Source organism: Rhea americana, unplaced genomic scaffold (assembly GCF_003343005.1).
Source record: "Rhea americana isolate MKP2758 unplaced genomic scaffold, rheAme1 scaffold_160, whole genome shotgun sequence".
Classification (NCBI taxonomy): domain Eukaryota; kingdom Metazoa; phylum Chordata; class Aves; order Rheiformes; family Rheidae; genus Rhea; species Rhea americana.
This window is the reverse complement of record NW_028185706.1, coordinates 1,607,404-1,630,530: the sequence shown is the minus strand read 5'-3', so window position 1 is coordinate 1,630,530 and position 23,127 is coordinate 1,607,404. Positions and strand designations below refer to the sequence as shown.

Genomic DNA, 23,127 nt, shown 5'->3' with positions numbered 1-23,127 from the left:
AAAAAATATATCCCCATTTCCCTGCTGATCTTTACCACTTTGAAGGATTAGGCACTTTAAAGTGTGACAGGGACACTGCTGAATAGTTGAGTRTAAGCCAAATATGGAAATCATCAGTCAGCAAGTCCAAAACTTCTGCTTTTAAATTAGTGTAAAGATTCAAGCTGGCACTGTATATAATCGTTTACTGGCTTCTCTATGTAAAAGAAGCTAGAACCAATGTGAAAATTTGTTCTTTGGAGGAGTACAGCTTTAGACAAACACCTGTCCAAACACTAAACAAGTAGTGTTCCAGTCAGGAGGCCCAATTCCAAGTAAAACTTTGCTACCCACCTTCCGCTGTGCTGTCGCCTGAGGCCTGGAGATAGCACAGACACCCAGTGAGTAAGCAACCACCTCTTTACCAGCAGTGCTCTGGAGCAGCAGCTGTCTCACCTTTTTCTGCACTGAGAATGACACTGCAGTCCCTCAGGCAAGCAAAGGCCCTTGCTCTTGAGACAAGTACAGGAGTTGCCACAGCTGGACAGAATTTAGCTGTAACCAGGCCYTACAAGTGTATGTTGTATCTGAGGAAGCATGTTTGCACCTACCAGCTCCAGCTTTGAGCATGTTTGGTTTAAAGTATCTAACTGGAATCCAGGGTTGAACATCTTCACTATTAATTTGACCACTACCATGAAGTAGAGGAAAGAGTCCCCAGGCACAATTAGTTACAAGAAAAAGCAATGTAAGCTGAATGGTTTGGTAGTCAGATTTTTCAATCCAACACTGAAGTACCTTTTCAATTTAACTGGCTTGCAGTTACCATCACTGGMCTTCTTGCTTTAGTCTCCAAGCACAAAATAGTCCCTGTAATAATTCCATCAGAAAAGGAAAACAAAGATGAAAATTCAGAAAATGAGACTGGAAAAGTAGAACAAMCAGGAATTTCTGGACAGAGTGGCTCAGCTGAATGTGATTTCAAGAACAAGGACCAGTTTCTCCAGCACAATGATAGAAAGTCTTGCTMTTTTTAAGTCAATTTTACACAACTATCCATATGTAGTTTGACCAAGATAAAAGACCTGTAACCCCAATCAACCAGTTTCTTAGACTTAAAACAAAAGACARCTGCCAATTTCACAGAGGATGTTTATCAATGCATTATGAAAGTGAATATAAAATCTTGAATATTTAATACCTCAGAAGAGCTCTCATTTGAATACACAACTTTATATTCTTTACAACTAAATGGAAAAAAGCCTTTTCCTACTTGTTCAACATAGATGTTTTCTTTTCTTTCTATAGGAAATTTAGTTGATTTGCTATAGTGCTGCATGCTCAATAACTTTGATTTTATTTCAGGTATGTTTTAAAACATTCCAGTGGCTAGTACCAGTACTTAGGTTTTCTAAAGTTTAAGAAATAACTTCTTCACATAAATATTTTCCTTACTGTGAAAAAAAAACAAAAAACAAAAAACAAACAAAAAAAAACCCAAAAAACACCTACTACTTCTTGTGAGTCCAGTCTTGTAGCTTCTGTACTGTCTCCACTCTAGATAATTGAGGAAATCTCTTTGCAGAAGTATTTAGAGAGGTGGCTACAGAGCAACTCCTTAATAAACATTGCTTTCAACTCATTATAAAGTAWGGCATGCACACAAACTCACTCCCCTTTACTTAAAGAAACACACAATTCTTAAAGAATAGTCAGTTTTACTGCAATTTACAATAAAAACCATTTATAGCATCTTTGTGAAAAATAATGCCATTTTGAGACTGGCACGGATGTTTTCCATTATCAAAAAGAAGCTAATGTAAACTCTCTCTCTCTCTTTTTTTTTTTTTTTTTTTTTTTTTTTTTGCTTCAAGGAGTTCTTCAAGGAGTAATTTAAACAACCTTAAAAAAAAAGTCTCTTTAAAAAGTCTACTTTACACAACACTAACAAATCAGCATGCAGGCAAACATATTAAAACCGGACCAGCAGTGCTTGAAATATTTTTTTAAAATTACACAAAGATAGATGGTGATGGAAGCTTCAGCTATACAGGAAGTCCTTTAGGTATTACCGTTCAACAAGTCTGAACTCCGCTAGCAATGGCAGATGGTCAGAAGAGTTATTTTCATTAGGAAGACCATTAACAGTCCAAAGATCTTGCTCTGTTAGAAGTGCCAGCCTACCAAGAAGTTTCAGACCTCCATTGAAAGAATCCTCTGCTCCTGATAAAAGCGTAAATATATTCGTTAGTGTGGGCTAAGAAAATTGCATTCATAGCTATGCAGAAAAAGCACTACAGTATGGCAGAAGTGATCTGAAGTCATCAGTGTGATATGCCAAAGTCATCAATAAAGTAGTTTGGAAATTCCTGAATTTTTCTTTTATTTCATAGTAGGACTTCTAATGAACAGAGCTTAAAGCACTCAGAAAGACACCATTTCTCCTTATTTTAACGGGATGAATTGAAGTAGAAAGGGAAAGGGATTTGCCCATTATCACTCAATTGCCAGAGTGTTTTTTTTTTTTTTTTTTTTTTTTGAGAGGGGGGAAGTAGAGGGGAGAGGAGAGGGAAAGAGGGAGGCACCTGAAACTCAAGACTCATACAGTCCAGTCCTATAGTCTAACAAAACAGCATGGCTAAACAAAGTTGAAGTTTGCAAATCTAGGGACCTTTGAGGGTTATTGTTTCACATAACATATTCTATTTCTTTATCTTCAAGCATACACTTCTCCACCAGGCAGGTCATACTGCAACTCTTGCTTACAAGGATGAAAGCTTTCTGGCACTTCCATCCCTAGTTCTTCATAAGAAATGGATCTTCCTCCAACTTTTTCTGCTACCTGTTTCTGTAATGGCCTGAAGAAAAAACATGCCATGTTCATGGAAGAGGGGAAGATAACTGAGAGCATTACTATTATTAYGCCTTACTATTATTACACTGTATTTAACATATTTTGTGTCCTCCTTAGAAAAAAGGAGAAAAGCAGCAGCTAAGAGTAAACATCTTTTTTCAACTCAAGAACTTCCATCAAGAATAAGATTCTTCAACAATGTGTCAAACTACATTTCTTCAGCTGCATACTTGAATGAGAGACTATTCAGCAGCACTAGCTATTGCTTTCAGAGAGCAGAGATGCTACTGAGCAGGTTGAGTGCATTCATAAATAACAAAAACAGCTGCYGAAAAAGCTTTTTTCTGTATCAAAGTGACCAGCAATTTCAGAACTTCCTGGCTGGGCGTCTTCAGTACTTGCTTACCACTAGGTAGTCAGAAGATTTTCTAGTACTTTGAAACCCCTCAGACAGTTCAGCAGCTKCACTCCTTTGCCAACTGCCAGCTGCTAGACATCTAATAGGTAAGCAGCTGACAYTGCTGCTTTGAAAAAAAGCCCACTTCCTCCAAATATGTCCAGACAGCTCTAGAGCACAGGTCTGCCCAGCTCTTGAGCCAAATTTATCGTTTTGCACAGCACACCTGCACGTCTACAAAGCAAGTTTGTTGCTACAGTTTGCTCTGTAATGATTAATGGCAGCACAGAGCATTCTGGAACCACAAAACTGAGTCCTGCAGAACTGAGGTAGCTACCGAACCCCATTTTCATGGCAAATTGTGAAAAACAAACTAAATGCTTGCCTGAGTGTAATGCAGACCGAAGCATGAAAACGTTCAAAAAAAATTTCCTTGAATRAAAAGGATGGCATCCTCAGGGAGTCAGCCTCATACCACACCAAAAACTTACTTGTATTGGCTTTGGACTTTGAATAATTTGTATGCTAGAGAAGCCCAAAGCATCAGAAAACTGAAAATCCAGATGATTAGTTCTCATTTATCAGTTTTTAGATTAAAAAAAAAAAAGGAGAAGTCATGTTTACTCCAGTTCTGTACTCAAACCTAGGGTGAAAAATATATTTGAAAGAAACATGTGCAGCAGAGGCTCAGCTTGTTCCTCCTGTTTAAAAAAACAGAACTTAAAACACCACACAACTCCACAAATACACAGCTTTAACACTGCTGCGTAACACACACAGTGATATTGCAACAATATACAGAAGCAGGTGAATTAGGATTCAATATTCCAAGGTACTGCACTCCCTAAAATCACACAGAAGTCAGAAGGAGTTCAGACACTTCTGACCTCTTAGTTTTTCAAAGCTTTTATTCCTTTATTTAAGCTTTATATTCTGCATTTTGTACTAAGTTAATTTGTTGTGCATGACTAGTAAAGCTTTCATGCATCGGTTCAACAAATTTTAAGAGTCTATCACCTGAGGTATGACAGATGAAGACTGTTTTCATTATGTGAAATGGGAATACCATCAGTGTCAATTTGCAAAGATCACAGTTGAAATCTGCACTGAGAGCAGGAATGAAATCCAGGTTCCTTTGTTATGATTTCTGCAGAGCCACTTACCTGGTAACACTGCACTGTGCAACATGGAAGCCTACTGCTCAGGAGTACCCACACTAAGAGCACAAATGCTGTAGAGGATATCAGGCTTCACTGCTAACATGTGCTACCCATCAAGAATCATACCCTCAAAGGTTCTGTGTCTTTCTTGCACCATCTGGTGAGCTTTAGCTGCAATTGCAACCAGAAGAGCAACAAACAGTTGTACAAGTGACTGCTCTCAGAGCAGAGGCCGCAGGGATCATTTACTTGACAAATATTTTATCAAGCTTATCTGAAAAGTAGCTTTCTAATAAACTGGTCATTTTTCAGCGTTAATGCACATCGTAAGTTGATGTTCACCATTTTGTTGATTAAATGATAAGAAATTCAGCTTTGTCATAGGTCTGGCCACTGAGGTCTCCTATGAGTTACTACTGAACGACAACAATGTTTCTCAGGTGCAACTTAGATTACTAAGTATTTTCAGCCTCCATGCTGAGATGACAACTATAAGAATGTCTTATTAGGTGACAAAGTTTGTCCTGTGCATGCAAAGAAGCAAGCCCAAATACATTTCTCAGATAACAGCTAACATTCAAAGCACCACAAACGTCTGAAGTACCTGATGAAATTATTACTATGTTTCCCTTTGAACAGATTCTAGATGTTCTCYTCTAGCATTCCTGAAAATACTTAAAGTAGGTTTCCTTACCTGGCTGGGCAGCAATATCATCATTTGCTGCAGAAAAGAAAATATAATCCACAGTGACAGCACTTCGGGAGTGACAGGTTGTTACTTCTGGCAGTCCAGTTTCAGGGAAGTAATGAGAATAGACTGAAGACAGTTTAAAATGGTGCTGTAATTTTGAAGACAACCTAAAACAGGAGTTAAAAAGAAAAAAGATGATTTTGCTTCTTTTTATTTGCTAGAAAGGGAATAAGCGATAAAGGAGCACTAAAAAGTTTTTGGCTACATACAAGATCAGTAATCTGGATATGCAAACTAATTTTTAAATACGTAAGTGTTGCTCTCTTGCACTCAGTCCCATCACCTTTTGTGTTGAGGGTCTAAACTTCAAGGTAGAATACAGACAACTTTGTGCCACAAAGTGGCAGATAAAAACTATAAAAGCCCATTAAAAACTTAAAAACTAAAAATGATTCATCCCTTTTTATTTTTAAATAGTTTTGTTTGTATGCAAATATGTATAATTCCAGCATTAACACACAAAGTGATAATTGACAGCCTTTTTGTTACATTTATGCCATATTACTATAATTAAGAAGATATATAAAATAATATTTAGATAGAAATACCTAAGTGTTGGCACTGYACAGYTTAAACACTTGCAATTTCCTAAAATCTCTGACTTAATGAAAATTGATTTTTACGTGACCCATCTAATACAACACCTATAAAATGCTGAAAATGAGTAATAAAAACTCTGATACAGTCTAGATAAACTCTGATATTGTTTTGTAATCAACTGACACTTCAGATATACAGAGGCTTCACCTCCATCTATGCTTTGCAAGATTTCACATGTGTCCTCATTCAGCAGTCTCTCCCTGGCACACTGGTAGAAGCATCTATGGTAATAGCTTGTATAAAAGGGACAAACCCTGAACTCATCTAACCTGGTCCTTCAGCATATTAGTAAATTATGTTTTTTGGGTTTTTGGTTTTTTATAAGTATCAAGCATTTTCCATATGGCTATGCCTAATCTTTTYTCCTCTGCTCAGGCTCCCATTTGGTCTCTCCCCATAATCTGCCAGTCTATTTCTCCTCCTGTTCAGCCCATCTTGTCTCACCTGTTTTCTTTCAAATCAGCCACAAAAGGTGGAATTGCACATTTCAGCAAAAGAAAACTCTCCCTCCCAGCTGTTTGTTCCCATCAGCTTTGCAAATCACCCTTTCTCAGCTKTATCTGTCTCACAGTGCATGGCTGCATTTTAAACCTGATCTGCGACATGTCCTGGTTAAAAAAAAGAAGTATTGCTTTCAAAATCAGCATGTCACCAGCCTTATCTGAGGACAGTCAGACAAACACGCAACTGGGTACAATTTGGGTGGCAATTTCTGCTCTGTAAGTGGCTGCAGAGTAAGAAGCTCTTTTCAACTGATTCTACTGCCAAATGATATACATTATAGCTTCCATGGGCTTCTGCATCTTGCATTTTGAGGAACTTCTTAATACACAGTTATAAGAAGTGCAGCTGTATTGAGTTAATCCAACCTGCCCTAACAGCCTGAGAACAACAAATTCTTAAGAAGGAGTAAGAATAGGAATTACTGGTCAMAGGAGACCATCCCAACTTCCAGCAACTTGCAGTTCACAATTTCCTTAGCCAATCATTGCATCCACATCTGTTAGTTAACATGCAATGAACTTTCTAAGTAGTAGTTAGGAAAGCTCACAGAAGGAAACTCCCACAACATCTTTTGGGGGATGATCTTTTGCAGGGCAGTCTTTTGCCTCTTGTATATTTACTGCCCATCAATTTCTTTTGACAATTCAGTAGTTTCAGTATATTCACTACTTTTCCCTCAAACAGTATTTATCCATGTTCTCCCACCTCTTAATGATTTCCCAGCAGTTTATCCCCTCTCAGTTGTCTTTTTCCTAAGCCAAGAGACCCAACTGTATTTAGTCTCTGTTCATATAGAAGCTGTTCCAGAACTTTGATTGTCTTTGCTCCTTTATATCCTTTTCAGGATGAATCAACAAAATTGCAAATAGTGTTCAGTAAGTGGCATGCTATGCCACATATTACARTAGTCATATATGGCTATAACGTTTCCTGTATTGTTATCTACTCTTTTCTCAGAAAGACCATTACTTGCCTTTCTGATCATCAGAAATCACTACAGGTTTTAACAGAACTATCCACAGTGACACCCAGATCTCATTTCTGAGTAAAAATGGCTAACTTAGAGTCTGACATTGCGTGTGTGTGTGTGTGGATAGTTAGGGTAATTTCCTTCTTCTGTGCCTTACTTTACATGCCTTTACAATTTTGGTAAATGCAAATATATTCTTCCTTCCTTTCAAAAACCAAACACATTCCACCCCAGCAGTCTAATGATAGTCATTTCCTTCAGTTTAACAAGCAGACTTTCTGATCTGACTAGTTATACTGCCAAATCCTAAGTAATGTTAAAGATCTTTTTTCCTTATAAAATACTACAAGTTTCAGGGATTCAAGGATTTAAAATTTCTCCTACAGAACTCCTGACAAGGAATATTTTCTGTTCTTCCTAGTTCTTTTCCCTCTTTTATTCAAATTTCACACTGTATTGTAGGATTTTATTAGCTTCCATAAAACGGTATCTCAGAAACAGTAAAAAGGGGAGAGCTACTGCCAACATTTAAACAGCTGGACAACACTATCTTCCTATAACGTGATTTCTGCAACTGGACTGAAGTTCACAGCTTTTCTATATCATCACTGTAGAGCAAGATGTCCTGCTTAGGACAAGATGTTACTAAATGTCAGAAGTATTCTTTAACAAGCAGATGGAATGTACCACAGTATCTCATCACTGCATTCTGAGATATCACCTGCAAATTCCTGCAAGAACACATACTCTTTAACTATTTCTAGCCCTAGCTATCTGATCAGCCTTTTACATAGGAGTGGAAGATGAATTTTTGCCACATGGGCAGACTGGGTTGGATAGGCACCTTGTATCCATACCTAGAATCAGACACAAACTTGGTCTAAAAACTAAACAAAAATTTCTCCAAACCCAAACAGAAGGAACCAGCCAAGTGACTCTACTTTTCTACCTACAACACATACTTTTCAGATGCTATTACAATCTCTTCAGTGTTGTCCAMTTTTGCTTCTGTCATCTTTTCTCCTACAAAATAAGAATATGTTCATTTCAGATTTAAAAATATCATGTAATTAAGACCAATAATGAAAAGCTACGGGAAAAATAATAGCCTACTGTAATATCTTTAAAAACACTTTTTTTTTTTGCATCAGGCAAGATACAGTTCATAAATCTAGATTAAGTTCTTGCATTCCAGTAGCAAGATTGCCTTTAAAGAGTCTTTCAAATTAYCTCCCGTTTAAATTGTTGGTCTGTCAAAGAAAAAAGATGAAAGATGGAAAGACAGGCAGCTACAGGAACAGGGATCACTTGCTTTTCCTATTTGTTCCATGGAACATACACACTATAATACCTAAACACTGGAGATAAGGTAGGTTCACACTGTATGCATGTGCTACATTCCACCATCTCTTTTCCCAGGCACACTGCAACTGGCTTCCATCATGCAAACACAGTAGTTCCAATATTATGCATCAGATTGAAGGGGAAAATTCTAACTAGCTAATCTTTTAAAGATTCAAATCTGCAAATACTTATGCAAACAATAAACTTCACACTCCAACAACTGTCCTCTACTAGAAATGATAATCAGTTTTTCAATGCAACCCGAGATTATCTGCAAATGATCATAAATTTCATCAGTCCAGAAACTGACCTGCATTTTCTTCTTTTTGTTGCTGTTTTATTTCATACACACAGTTTTGTGAAATACCTAATTTTTTTGGCCAAATTGGAATAGATAAGATTCTTTGTCCCCTTGGAAATTGTTCTTGTCCAGARACCTAAGAAAAACAATATAAACTTGTTTCAAACAGAAACCTGATTAAAAGAACTTGAAACAACTGGACATTCTCTGTACTACAAAGCTTAACAGTTTAAACAAACAATATTTCCCTAGAATAAATTTTTTATACCAATGCATCAAATCTCTGTCAAAATACTCTTAATTTACAACACCTTTGCTACCCCATTGTCCTAGATAATTCTTGCGACACTAAGCTAAGAAACTGCCAAAACACTTTCAGCAATACAACAGGACTAAGAATAGACAGGTCCCTAGCAAATACTTAGTTAACTATATTCACAATATTCTTCTGCAAGGCAGTCAACTCCAAGTGGGGCTAGAAACAATCACCCTCTAGAAACAAACAACAATAGTGCTATTTTTTCTTATTTTATCATTTTATGTGCTTCACTTTTTTATATTGGATAGCATTTAACATCTCTAACAGCTACATACATGAGCTTACGGCTTCACTTTTTTATATTGGATAGCATTTAACATCTCTAACAGCTACATACATGAGCTTACAAAAATACAGCTAACCTGAAATAGTTTAGGTTCAGCATCTAATCATATTTCTGCTCTTAAAATAGCTCTAACCACTGCAAATCAAAGTTTATCTAAAAAAAAGTAATCTTTCTAGATAGAACACAGAAGGATATTTGATTATGTAGTTATTTTCTTCTACTTGCAAGCTGTAACACTTAAGAACACAGATACAACCATCCTGTGGATAATCACCTTTCAAAAAGAACTAATTTGTTTGTCTAATTGTTCATTTCAGAATGCCAGGAGCAGGTATAACATTCTGTAAGGCACAGCTAACGAGCTTAGGTTTATTTTATTAACTCCATAGCAACTTTCACTTTGCAGCCTGCAGAAAGAGCACTAAGATGGATACTGTAAGGGAAATGACTACAAACTGATCCATAGTGTGCTAGACCGTTCTGTTAAATATCTTCCTCTCTCATTATCCTTAATGTTTTTTATGAGAGAGTAAAAGCATATCCTACCTTTCCAATAGCAAGTCCTTCATAATTTAACTTTCCTTCTTTTATAAATCTGTACAGTGGAGAACCAGGAACAGAATTGAAGTCACCACAGATAATAATTGGACAGAAAGTACCATCCTTCTGATGGGCAACACTAGCAATCTCTGCCAGGAGCATGGCAAGTTGGGTCAGTTTGATATCCCCTCGCCTTGGGTTATACAGCAGATGTGTATTGGCTATACAGATTGCAGCAGTAGTTTTACAGTGAAGTCTAGGCTGTAAAAGCAACACCAGTCCAATATTGTCCCTGTCCAAGAGTGGAATATCATGGCGAAAAAATTCCACAGGGCTTGATGAGATCAGATTAAATTTGGAAGTTTTGAAGCAAATAGCACAGCCATCAGGTTTTCTCCCTGTCCTCATCTTGTACTCACAGTGATACCCTGCAAGAAAGAATTAAAAACATTAAGATACCATTAAATAAATATAGATCAGTTTTCAAAAAATTTAGAAAGACTTCATACTACTTTTCTCCTTTGGAAGTCAATGCCCAGTCTAAAATAACAAAAACTGAGGCAAGTTCCACTGTGCCTTTCACATCGCCTTTTTCTGACACCCATCATAGACCTCTATACCTTCCACATTAAAATTTTTTGTTTACATTGTTTTGAGGAAAATGGGTTATAATGGGAGTTATTTGGCATGACTAAGTACAAAGCTGAGAACTGTTCATAAAACAAAATTCAGAAAATATCTGTCACAAATTCCCTATAATTAACACTTAATGGTTTGACAGGAAAAAAAGAAAAAAAAAAGAAAAGAATACCCAAACATCTGAGTCATAATAAAAAAAGAAAGCGTACGAAAACCTAGTTGTCACTTATACTGGATGATCTCCATTATCTCCTGTTTTCAAAGGAAAGTTGCTTGATCACCTTACTGAACTGCCATCCCAAGCTGGAAACAGTGCAACAGTAACCATCCAAATTGGAATGTTAGCTAAAAAACACCAAATGGCAGAGTGCTCTGAATACCTTTATGAAGTTGTTTAATCTTGTATTCTTTAAATGAGAAATTATTTAAAGGTAACTAACAATTTATATACAAACATGTAAACCTTAGCAATCACTTTATTCCATCTCTGCATACTAATATTTGACCCATTAGAAAAGGCTTCAAAATACGATTCAGCAAGAAAAGTCAACACAAAGCTTTTCTGTTCTAACTTCAATCTAAATACTACAGTAAAACTGATTCTATACCTTTTGTGATGTGTAAGTGTCTAAATACTTTTCTCTATGTGGAAAAAACTAAAACAAAAAGTGGACTTGTGTACTGAAGTTTATTCTAGGTTTATAACTGTTGTTACCACAACAGTTCAAGAATATTACTGCAAAGCATTCCAATTGAGTATCTATTCCAACAGTACCTAGTTTTGCTTTTCTAAAAATGCCTCTCCACAGCCCATGTCACATGGATTTGTAAAGTACAGCTCCCTGAAACAGACTGAGCTGACTTCAGAGCTCAGAAATGCCTGAATAGAGAATTCCTGCTCTTTTCTTCCAGCTCCTGGCCATACACTCCTGCCACTTGTGTGCTAGCATGAACTACTTTACTTCATTATTTTCCTGGGTTATTTTTCTGCAGGCTTAAAGTGAGACTGGACAGTGTTCTGCTGGGCTAGTGGATTTAAACAATGTAGAGGTGTAGTGAGTGCCCAAACTAGCCCAAGAGAAGGGGCAGGGCATACATCTGGGAGCAAGGGAGGGGAAGGGGAAGGGGAAGAGTTAGAGCGAGCTCCAGATCCTTTTTAGCAGTAGGAAACTCAGTTGCCCACAGGAACCTGGCCTTACAGTGCTGTATCACAACACATCAGGCCCATTTAAGTCAGTACCACATTACTCTGCCTTCTTTACAAACACTCAGTCCTGGGAGCTATTCTGTCAATTAACCAAGAAAGGAAAATCTTGGGCCAATGTTGCTTCTTGAACTGGCTTGTCCTGGCATCAGAAAAGGATTAKCCCTTGGACTTGGGAGTGAGAAGAAGTGAAGAGCAGAACAGATTTAGATCAGTTTAAATTGCCAAGGAATCACACCCTTGTATGTTCCTTACAATAAATACATACATAACACACATACGTGTGTTTATACATATATAATATATATATATATACATACACACATACACATATGAGAGCTATTTAGGCTGAATGGAAGTACTCAAACACTACTATAAATTGAACACAAATTAAATTTAGTGCTGATATCAGAAGATTTCAAGTCAAGAAAAAGGAACTCCAGAGAAGCTATCCAATAGGAGTACTAGGAGAAAATACTAAGGTAGTTTCAAGAGTGTTTGATGAATTATGAAAGGAAGTGTACAATACTGTAGCATGGCATAGGAGGGGACTTGATTCTATGAGTAAGAGATTCTTTCTGGGGAAAAAAGCACAAGGATGGGTAGAGAAGACAAAGTATTGGTCATAGAGATTCATCATACCCAGGGACTCCAGACTTGACTTGATCTCTGTTCTATAATGGTCTTCTTGGACTTCCTGTAAACAAAGTACCTAAGGCAAAAGTTTACAATTGAAATATATTAGTAAGTACATCAAAATATTAATTCATGTCTCAGTTGTCAAGTTTTTTTTTCTTTTTAAAAAAGAGATTTCAGAAGTTTTTTGCCTTAATAATCCTGTAAAAGGATTCACCAAACTCTTAACGGTCTGAAAAATGACTGATGCAAGAACCTTATTGACTTGACTTCATTATTAAGTGTTCTAGAAAAACAAACAAACAMACACCATGTAAAGCTGTACAAGCAAAGGTATTTTTCAAACCCTGACTCAAGCAGGAGTTTAGAAGCACGTCTTTGGTAGAGAAGGACAGAAAACTTGATCATGAGCCAAATGATAAAGGGGCAGAGAGAAGACAACGCCTAAGAGGAACACTTCTGGATCAGAGTCTCCCTGGAAGGCATGCTAYTAACAGCTGCATTTTTCTCTTAACTGTGAACATTAATCATAAGGAAGCAGAGAACCACYGTCACTTGAGACCTTATGTGATCAAAAGAGTAGGTAAAGAATTTTAGTTTGTCTGCCTTCCAAACAAAGGATTCACACACGATAAGTTCCCCATTACCCAGTCTGACAAATGGCTCTAAGGGATTAGTAGCCAGATTTTAGAAAGGGACTTTCGATTCACTGAATTTACTGACACATGGTGTTATGACTACCTAAAAAAGTACTAAGTCACAAAGTTGCACACTTCAAAGAAAAAATGCTGGCACTGACCATTGCCTTAATTTGACTGTCTTGTACACAGGCATACTATTATTCTTTCACAAAAGTATGGGGTGCAAGATAAGTATTTGCCAGTGGTGATGATCTGTTAAGTCTTGTGCCCTCTTCATCCCACTAAATAACATATAACTTAAGGAAAAAGAGACAGCCTCCAGCTCTTGAGGTTCCTAAGCCATATAGTGTCAGAAGGTGAGACCATTGTGGCAAGAGGTGCTCTGTTCTCCTTCTCTAAGGATCCATCATTAGCACCTGCTGAAAACATGACACAAGACTAGGCAGATCTTTGGCCTACACAAATACGGCTATTCTTCTGTTCAGTGCCTTATTTACAGCATTCTATTCAAATGCATCCTAGGCACAGAYTGGAAAAGACCTGGGAAAGAAAGTGTATTTGATGTTATATATATATATATAAAAAAAGTCAGTGTATCAACAGACTGTCAAAGTTATGTCAAAAGGACCATCATTAGGAATTACGGACAAATAGAAGGCAGCTACGAGCAGTATATACTTTACAGCTGCATTTGCTGTAAGTTTAGATTACATAGAAAACGCTAATTGCTTAAGTATAAATCAAAACTACTGACTTATATCATATATAACTGAAGACTCAGTTGGATCCACTGCTTACTAAAATAAGCAAACAGCAAGAATTTGCTACGCCATTTATAGCTTCCTGAGAAATACCCACATGTTCATTTTCTACTCACATCTGCATCCAATTGTTTGATTTCTTGTAGAATGTTGGGAAATCTGTATGTCCAGATTAATAAGGTCTGCCTGCAGTGTTTATACAGGTGGGAGTTATCTTCTAACAGATTCTGTGAAAGGATATTGTAGGACATGACTGTAAAATCAAATTTTGCCTCACTTTCTCTATTGCTTTGGTCAGTTGCTTTATTTTCAAAAATCTTCATTGTTCTACTATGCTGACAAAAATATTCCCAGTGTCTTTGGATTGCTCCTGTTAAAACACACGAAACAGAAAACAAGTTATGTGATATGCTMTATTACTTCTTACTGCTCTTAGAACTCATTCTACAGATCAGTATTTGCCTTTCAGATTGCTTAAGCAAATTAAAAAACTCATTTGATTAGTAGTGCTTTAGACCACCTGTTCAGTATGAACTATTTATGAGTATCAGTAAAAATACACAGCTCAAGACCATTATATATCTCGCATTTTAAACTGCTTTGAAATTAGGAAACTGKTATGTTCAAGGGTGATTATTACAGTCACACTACACCATCCTGCTCCATGTAGAAATGCTGTCAAACTGGTAAACCAAATCTAATCTGTGACATACTTTTACGCTACTTTCAGGTACTAACTCCTCAGTCARAATTGGATATGACAGTCTGGAACAYACCCTTTAGAGCAGCATACTCCCATCTTCTTGATCCCTACATCCATGTCAGAGAAAGGGTGAGGACTAGAGGCTCACCTTTTCTTTGTGCATAGTCTAATGAATTCAACAACAAGCCCCAAAAATGTCCATTTAGGGATCCCAAAACAGATATTAAACCTGGATTTCCCTCAGTGAAGTTGAGAAACCAAGATCCATAAATCTCAGAATTAAAAAGAACTTCTGAAGAGGTTTACTTTGTCTTTCTGCATACTTACTTTCATATTTATTATTTTCATGTGAAAGTTGAAAAGCATGTATCTGCACATCATTAAATATCCAACTATTTTTCAAATATTTATTTCTACAATTTATATAATTCATGACCAAAGATGACTTCCAGCAATGCCCCAAATCATCTGAGAGTATGCTGAAGTCCAGTTATCTGCATTATCMACTAGTGGCAAACTGAAGCTATAGGTGATCCTATCTGCTCCGAGTATTTMTTTTTATACCCAAAGGTACAATCTTCTCTGACAAGCAGGTAGTAAATTTCATCACTGTGCTCAAGTTATTCAGGACTTTACCTAGCATTTGTAATGAATATAGCAAGGCTTTAAATAGTATTTTTACAACAGTAGAGAGGCTGCACTGCTTCCCAGCAAGTATCTTTAATTATTGACATCTTACAATGTGTAAAAAAAAAAAAAAACTAGGAAGGTTTATAATACTAACCACTCTCTCAGACAAAGGCATATCAAGATGTACTTGCTGAGAGGTTTAAGAAAGGACAGAGCAACCTCCTTTCCTTCAGCTCCTGAAGATACATATGAGGTTTCTGTGCCTTCAGGAACTTCATTTTTATGCACTTGTGTGCCCCCAAATCCTTTTGCAATGCTGATAGCATTTGTCCTTCTCAGTCTCAAAACAATGTCCAGTTTATTTTGTTAAGGAAGTGATTTATGCAAGAAGGCCCGGATTGCAACTGCGCCCCTCTGTTTTTTTTCCCCTCCACCATAGACAAAACTGTTAATATCCACAATAGTCAGTAAAACATTTGGATGCTCTGTGGAGGATTATATGGGTGATAAATTAAAGATGACACTTTCAAGTTTCATAAGAGTCTGTTATAGAGCTGGGTAAACATCTTCATGCTTCTTACTGCATTTATCYGGATAAATACATTTGCTGGTTGCTCTGTCAGACATGGTACAGAACTTGCTCAAATGCCTGTGGCAAAGCACAGTGATAAAAACAAAACACAAAAATCACACTGGAAACAACATTATGTCTCAGTTATCCATTAATTCTCAGTTAGTATCTAGAACACGGATAACTCAGCTGGCTCTGAAAGAAGCCAGTTCAGGTTCAGCAGGGCTTATGAGCTCAAGTATAGTGCAAGGACTTAAGCTATACAACTTCCAGGGCCAATTCAGCTCTGAAAGCAGTTTAGCTGAATCTTTTGCTTTAAAAAGAATTCACGAACTAACAGACCTGAACTGGGAACACATCCTGGAGAGAATCTGAATCYGTTTGAATCAAACATAGGACTCCTCAACAGTACAATCCCCGGCATGTGATCTTGCATTCAATTTGTGAATTATCTCAGTTTGTGCTATGCTAGATGATGCATAATTGACTGTTTAACCGACAGACTGCTTGATAGCATGCACACRCACACGGTTTACAGAGTAAATAACAACATAAAACTGTAACACTCCCTCTCTTTTAAGAGAGGCTCTCTGTTGCAAAGCAAAACAGAGGCAGAACTCAAAAGATGCAGGTAATACAGCTTATAACTTGTTAGAAGTATTTAGTATTACAAATTAGCAAGTAAACAACATTTTTTACCTCTCTTGTTGGTATAGTTTTGTTCATTCTGCACTACAGAAAGACACAATGCTTCCTTCTGATGAGAGCTGCTTGTTTCTTCTTCAGGAGTTGAAGTATCATGCTGGCCACTGAGTTTTCTCTTTTTTGTAGATGGTTCTTCTCCCTCAGATTTCATATTGGAATTAGATAGATGAAAGCAACAATTCTGTGTGAAGTTATCAAGCTGCCAATTTGAGTTCTGCGATTGTCTCCAAGGTCCAAAAAATGGAGGCAACCTCCAGTTTGCTGAGAAATCAACTGGAACAGGAAGGGGAAATGAAGCCCAGGGATAGTGTCCAGCCCATCTCATACAGTTGAAAACTGGGCTGTTCCAGGTAAACACTTGAGAACTGTTCCAGTGGGCAATCCAGTCTCTGCCCAGCCTCTGCATTTGACGGGGCAGCATGGAGTGTCTGTTAAATAAAGGATAATTTTTATTACTTAAAATGCAGCTACATCTATCTGTAAYCCACTGTTTGTGGATGCAAGTCATCTTGGTTATGATTTATAAGTTTYATTCTTTCCTTAAAGTAACCTGTACAAGATAATGGATATTATTTTCCTATTAGTTCTGACTCAGCTACGCAGGATAAGAATTTAATGTAACTGGAATATGTAGAAATTTAAACCTTTACCTAAAAGATCTGCAAAGTGGGTCTTTGCAAACTGATCTTGTACTTTCTTCCCCCTCCCTTCAGCTTTACAAATAATGCCATTTAGTTTTCAAACTCCATCCATATGACTGTTTTCAATTTACCCTCTCCTCTGCCTTGTTGAAATCAACAAGCTCCTCTTTCAAGCACTCAGCAGAAAGACCTCTACAAAAAGTTATTTTTGCATGCTGCATGCTGTTTGAAAGAATCAGAAAATCACTTTCCCCCAAGAAGTCACAAGAGCATTTAACRAGCCACTGACTTCACAAGCCAGAAGGTCAACTAAACACTAAGCACAAGACAGGGAGATGGAGGGTGCTAACGCTGTCTCCTTTGCTGACACCAGTGTATATATACAACTCTTAACTAYTTGTATTCTTATTTCTGTTTTCCAGGTGGAAAAAAAATGTAAGTTAGTGGTTAGAACCATGAAAGTGATTTTTTTTCCCCAGCAGAAAAAAACCCTCTCTCAGCAACGATCACAAACCTAAGCAACATCACTCAGTCTCAGCTTCCTCACTGGTTAACTCAGCTTCACTGCGAGTTCAGAAGCAAAGAATGTCAAAGCTAGATGTGCCAGTTGAATTAGARCCAGAGCATCCTAGTTTTCATACCGTGTGGTAAATAAGCAAAAAAACAACTTTGAGAAAAACCAACCTGTCCTGAAACAGCAGTTTTCACTACTGTGCACTAAAGTAGTCCCACAGACTCATAAGAAAAACACGTGCCACTGCATTACAGCAGGGTGATGCACACCGAGTGCAAGAGGTACCCCTTCTCTGCAAAGCCTTGTTGCAATCCTTGTTTACGGAAAACAAGCGTCTTTCAGACTGGCTTAATTTTGACCCGCGGCCTCTCAAAAGCAGTGTGACACAAATGCCTTCCTATGATGATCTGCAAGCTGCAAAGAAAAGCTCAAGCCTACACTTAACGCTCACTAACCGCTGCCTAGCTGCGAACAACGGGGCTCACTGTAAATAAATACGACTGCGGCCCGCCCCCGCCTCCCTCGGAGTCTAGCGCCGGGCACCGCCCGCAGGAAGGCCCCGGCCGGGGGCTCTGCTCCCGCCGCGGCGCCGAGCAAGGGGCAGCCGCGCCCCCGCCCCAACCGTCACTTATGGCCGTTAAACGCTCGCGGGGCCGCGCCGGGCCGCCTCGGCGTCCACCGGGCCCAGGCCCCCCGCCGGCGCACGGCCCGGCCCGGCCCGGCGCGGCCCGGCCTGCGCTACGCCGCCGGGCCCAGCGCCCCCCCGCCGCGGCCGCCGTTACCTCCCGGCGGGCCCAGGCCCGGCGGCTCGGGGTCCCGCTAGCCGCTCCGCGCAGCCCCGGCGCCCCCAGAGGGGGTCATCCCAGGGCAGCGCCAGCTCCGCCCGTCGCCGCCGCGGCTCCCACGCGCGCGCGCTCACCTATGGGACTTGCAGCCGTAGGACCGCCCGCTGCCGCCATCTTTGTTCCGGGAGGCCGGCGCCYGAGCAGCGCCGCCATCTTGGGTCACGGCGAGGAGTGCCGCGGCGCAGGGCAGAATGAAGCCCCGGGAGCCATCTTGGCTGAGGGCAGAGCGGGGGCCGAGGCCCGCCCAATAACGCTCGTCCTGAGCGGGCGGGCTGCGAGCTCTCCGCTGCGCGACCAAAATGTGGTTTGGGCTGCTGGATTTCTTTCTTTTTTCTTCTTATTTCTTTTTTTAATGGATGTACCACTGTATTAGTGTGGCATTTTCCATAAGTGATCTTCTCCTGAAGATACTAGCGTTACAGTTTGTCCCTGTAAGGTATAAAGCACCTCAAGGAAGAGAAGCAGTTGACTTCCTCTCCATGAGTGCTTGCCTGCAGGAGCAAGGTGCTGTTTCAGTATGGTAGCACCACATTTGCCATTTACTGAAAGATAAAAGCTGTCACCTGAGAATATATTTTAATTCTCTCACATTAAAACGCACCTGAGCTGCTTTGCAAAGTGTTCCATGTAAGTTAATGCTCTTCTATGCAAATATGGGAGACCTGATCCCACAAAATGGGTAGGAGAACTACCTGCTTAGGAGTCCCTGCAGAAATACACAGTTAGTTACTTCCYAGCTGCATAAACAGCCCATTTTAGTTCTGTCTGTATTTCACTAATAAGCAGTTAACTGCTTCTGTGAGGTCCTTTGAGGACAAAGTAAATGCTGGCTCTGTACTGTAAGAAAATGTAATATAAAGCATATGAAATACAATAGTGCTGAATGTTGCAGATCCTGTGCAGGAACTGCAATCAAGTAAAAAATTATTTCTCCCTATTCCTCTTATTTGTTTCATATAAGTGACTTTAAATGGTTTAAGGAGAAGAAAGATATGCTGATAAACACAAAAGCTTACTGTGCTACAGATGAAATAGAAGGTAAATAAAAGATTAACCTATCAATATGATGGAAATTGCTCTGCAGTTATTCATTCTGCTATTATTTTTTGCCTTGATCTCAGAAGGCCTTACTATAATATAAACACTTAATTGCAGATTGTTTACCCTCCCTTAATTATTATTTTATATATCTAGGTTGCCTACACTATGTTGAGTGATATTCTTCAAGTGAGGTCTCTCCAAGTCAACTATAAGCCAAATATTTTGAGTCATTTGTGTTTTTGAAACTCCCTGCTGACTCACTGGGGGATGTTGTGATTGATTATACTGAACATAAGAACAGCCATGGTGGTTCAGATCAATGGTCCTCCAAACTCTATTTCCTACTTTCAATAACTGGTTGGCAGCAGATGCCCAGAGACATGCAAGAACTGGGCAAAACTCATCAGAATATTTCCCCTGCCTCTAGCTAGGAATATTCCCCTGCTTCTAGCTAGCAGTAAGGCAACAAGCAGGATTGCAACCCTGGACTTCAGGTGAGCAGACTTCAGGCCCTTCAGAGACCTAATTGGTGGACTGTCATGGGTTAAGGCCCTAGAAGGAAGGGGGGGTCCAGGAGAGCTGGCCAGTATTCAAACATCACTTCCTCCAAGCTCAAGAGCGATGCATCCCTGTGAATAAGAAGTGCAGCAAAAGCGGCAGGAGACCTGCATGGGTGAGCAAGGAGCTCCTGGCCAAATTCAGWCAGAAGAAGAAAATACACAGAATGTGGAAGAGAGGACAGGCTACTTGGGAGAATTAYAGGAATGCAGTCAGAGTATGTAGAGAGGCTGCGAGGAAGGCTAAGGCCCAGTTGGAACTGAGTCTGGCAAGGGACGTTAAGGACAACACGAAGGGCTTCTTCAAATACATCAGCAGCCAGAGGAGGACTAGGGAAAATGTGGGCCCACTACTGAATGGGGTAGGGGTGCTGGTGACAAGGGATACAGAGAAGGCAGAACTACCGAATGCCTTCTTTGCTTCAGTCTTCACTGCTAAGGGCAGCCCTCAGGAATCCTGTAGSCTGGACGTGAGAGAGAAAGTCTGGAGAAGGGAGGACTTTCCCTTGGTTGAGGAGGATAGGATTAGGGACCTTCTGGGCAGGCTAGACATCCACAAATCCATGGGCCTGGATGGGATGCTCCCACGGGTACTGAGGGAGCTGGCAGATGTTGTTGCCAGGCCGCTTTCCATCATCTTTGAAAGGTCCTGGAGAACTGGAGAGGTGCCTGAGGAGTGGAAGAAAGCCAATGTCACTCCAGTCTTCAAGAAGGGCGAGAAAGAGGACCCAGGCAACTATAAGCCGGTCGGCTTCACCTCCATCCCTGGAAAGGYGATGGAACAGCTCATTCTGGATGTCATCTCCAGGCATATGGGGGAAAAGAAGGTGATCAGGAGTAGCCAGCATGGATTCACCAAGGGGAAATCCTGCTTAACCAATCTGATAGCCTTCTGTGATGGAATGACTGGCTGGGTAGATGAGGGGAGAGCAGTGGACGTTGTGTACCTTGACTTCAGCAAGGCTTTTGACACTGTCTCCCGTAACATCCTCCTAGGCAAGCTCAGCAAGTGTGGGTTAGGTGAGTGGACGGTGAGGTGGATTGAGAAATGGCTGAAAGGCAGAGCTCAGAAGGTCGTCATCAGTGGTATGGAGTYTAGTTGGAGGCCTGTGGCTACTGGCGTTCCCCAGAGCTCAGTACTGGGTCCYRTCCTGCTCAACTTTTTCATCAATGACCTGGATGAGGGGACAGAGTGCCTCCTCAGCAAGTTTGCCAATGATACCAAGCTGGGAGGAGTGGCTGACACCTGAGGGCTGTGCTGCCCTTCAGAGAGACCTGGACAGGCTGGGGAGTTGGGCAGAGACAAACCTCCTGAGGTTCAACAAGGGCAAGTGCAGAGTCCTGCACCTAGGCAGAAATAACCCTGGGCACCAGTACAAGCTGGGGGCTGACCTKCTGGAGAGCAGCTCTGCAGAGAAGGACCTGGGAGTGCTGGTGGATGACAGATTGACCATGAGCCAGAAATGTGCTCTTGTGGCCATGAAAGCCAAGTGTATCCTGAGGTGCATTAGGAAGAGTGTTGCCAGCAGGTCGAGGGAGGTGATCCTGCCCCTCTACTCAGCCCTGGGGAGGCCTCATCTTAAGTACTGTGTCCAGTTCTGGGCTCCCCAGTACAAGAGACACATGGAGCTACTGGAGAGAGTCCAGCGTAGGGCTACAAAGATGATCAGAGGGCTGGAGCACCTGCCCTGTGAGGAACGGCTGCGAGAGCTGGGCCTGTTTAGTCTGGGGAAGAAAAGACTGAGGGGGGATCTTATCAATGTGTGCAAGTACCTGAAGGGAGGGTGTCAAGCGGACAGGGCCAAACTCTTTTCAGTTGTCCCAGGTGACAGGACAAGAGGCAATGGGCAGAAACTGAAGCACAGGAAGTTCCGCCTGACCGTGAGGGGGAATTTCTTCACTGTGAGAGTGACRGAGCMCTGGCACAGGTTGCCCAGAGAGGTTGTGGAGTCTCCTTCTCTGGAGATMTTCAAGGCCYGCCTGGATGCAACCCTGYCTAMCATGCTCTAGGTGACCGTGCTGAGCAGGGAGGTTGGACTAGATGATCTCCAGAGGTCCCTTCCAACCTTACTGATTCTATGATTCTATTTTCAGCTCAGTAGATTTCCTGAGCCTGTTGTGTCTGTCTCTTTAGTAACTCTGGATGGCTCTCTCCCCCAAGTACTTGAACTTGTGACCTCTTTTATCARCAACATCTTTTGACAAGAGTCCTGCAGGTCTAGCAATCCTTATGTGAAGAACTATTTTATTTTTTTAGACCTGGTTCCTACCAGCTTCATTGGGCTCTGGTTCTTGTGTTAAGAGACATTGAACAGTCCATCCCTATCTACCCTCTCTATGCCACTTCTGATTTCATAGATCTCTCATTCCCCTTCTTCCAGGCTGAACAGTCCCAGGCTACTTAGTTGTTCCATATAAAGATGCTATTCGATATACCTGATCATTTTTACTGCCCTTCTTTTGATATTTTTTCCTGTTCTAATATATGGTATTCTTTATCAGATAAAGGAGATAGAACTGCACGCAATATTAAGTGTGGTCCAATCATGGATTTATACAGTTACAGCATACTGTTTTTTGTCTTGTTCTATACTCCTTTCCTTACAATTCCTAACATTTACTTTCTCTTTTGATTACCAAGCATGAAGATAATTTTTTAAAGGAACAGCCTACTGTAACTCCAAGATCTTGCTCCTGAGTGATCAACATGGAGTTCATCACTTCATATGTGACACTAAAGCATTTACCCTCATGTTACTTTGCATTTATCTAAACTGATTTTTTTCTGACATCTTACTGCCCATTCAATTTCATAAAATCCTGCCACAATTCCTCATAATTTGTCCTTGTCTTTACTACTCTTGACAGTTCTTTTTCAACCTACTTCTTGATGCCTCATCAATATCGCTCATGCATCTGTTGAACAGCGCAGACCCTGATGGAACTACACTGGTGACCACCCTGCACTGAGGCAGTTCATCATTTATTCTCACCCTCTGTTTCCTATCTTTAACTAGTTATTATCCATGCAAGG

At 40.1% G+C, this 23,127-nt stretch overlaps 1 protein-coding gene across 3 annotated transcripts; it reads right to left on the bottom strand.

Annotated features, from left to right (window-relative positions):
* Positions 1–1,117: 1,117 nt before the first annotated feature.
* Positions 1,118–18,642, bottom strand: ANGEL2 (angel homolog 2). Of its 3 annotated transcripts, none has more exons than XM_085300139.1 (9): positions 18,570–18,642; positions 16,490–16,923; positions 14,003–14,256; positions 12,491–12,560; positions 10,012–10,433; positions 8,870–8,996; positions 8,178–8,238; positions 5,085–5,248; positions 1,118–2,202 (listed from the first exon to the last, which is right to left on the bottom strand). In XM_085300139.1, the coding sequence occupies exons 2-9, from the start codon at positions 16,914–16,916 to the stop codon at positions 2,048–2,050; spliced, it is 1,680 nt and encodes a 559-aa protein (XP_085156265.1). In that variant the 5' UTR covers positions 16,917–16,923; positions 18,570–18,642; the 3' UTR covers positions 1,118–2,047. The 3 variants fall into 3 exon arrangements, with proteins under 3 accessions (XP_085156265.1, XP_085156264.1, XP_085156266.1); XM_085300138.1 differs by lacking the exon at positions 18,570–18,642 and adding an exon at positions 18,433–18,511; XM_085300140.1 differs by lacking the exons at positions 12,491–12,560; positions 14,003–14,256; positions 18,570–18,642 and adding an exon at positions 18,433–18,511.
* Positions 18,643–23,127: the final 4,485 nt, after the last annotated feature.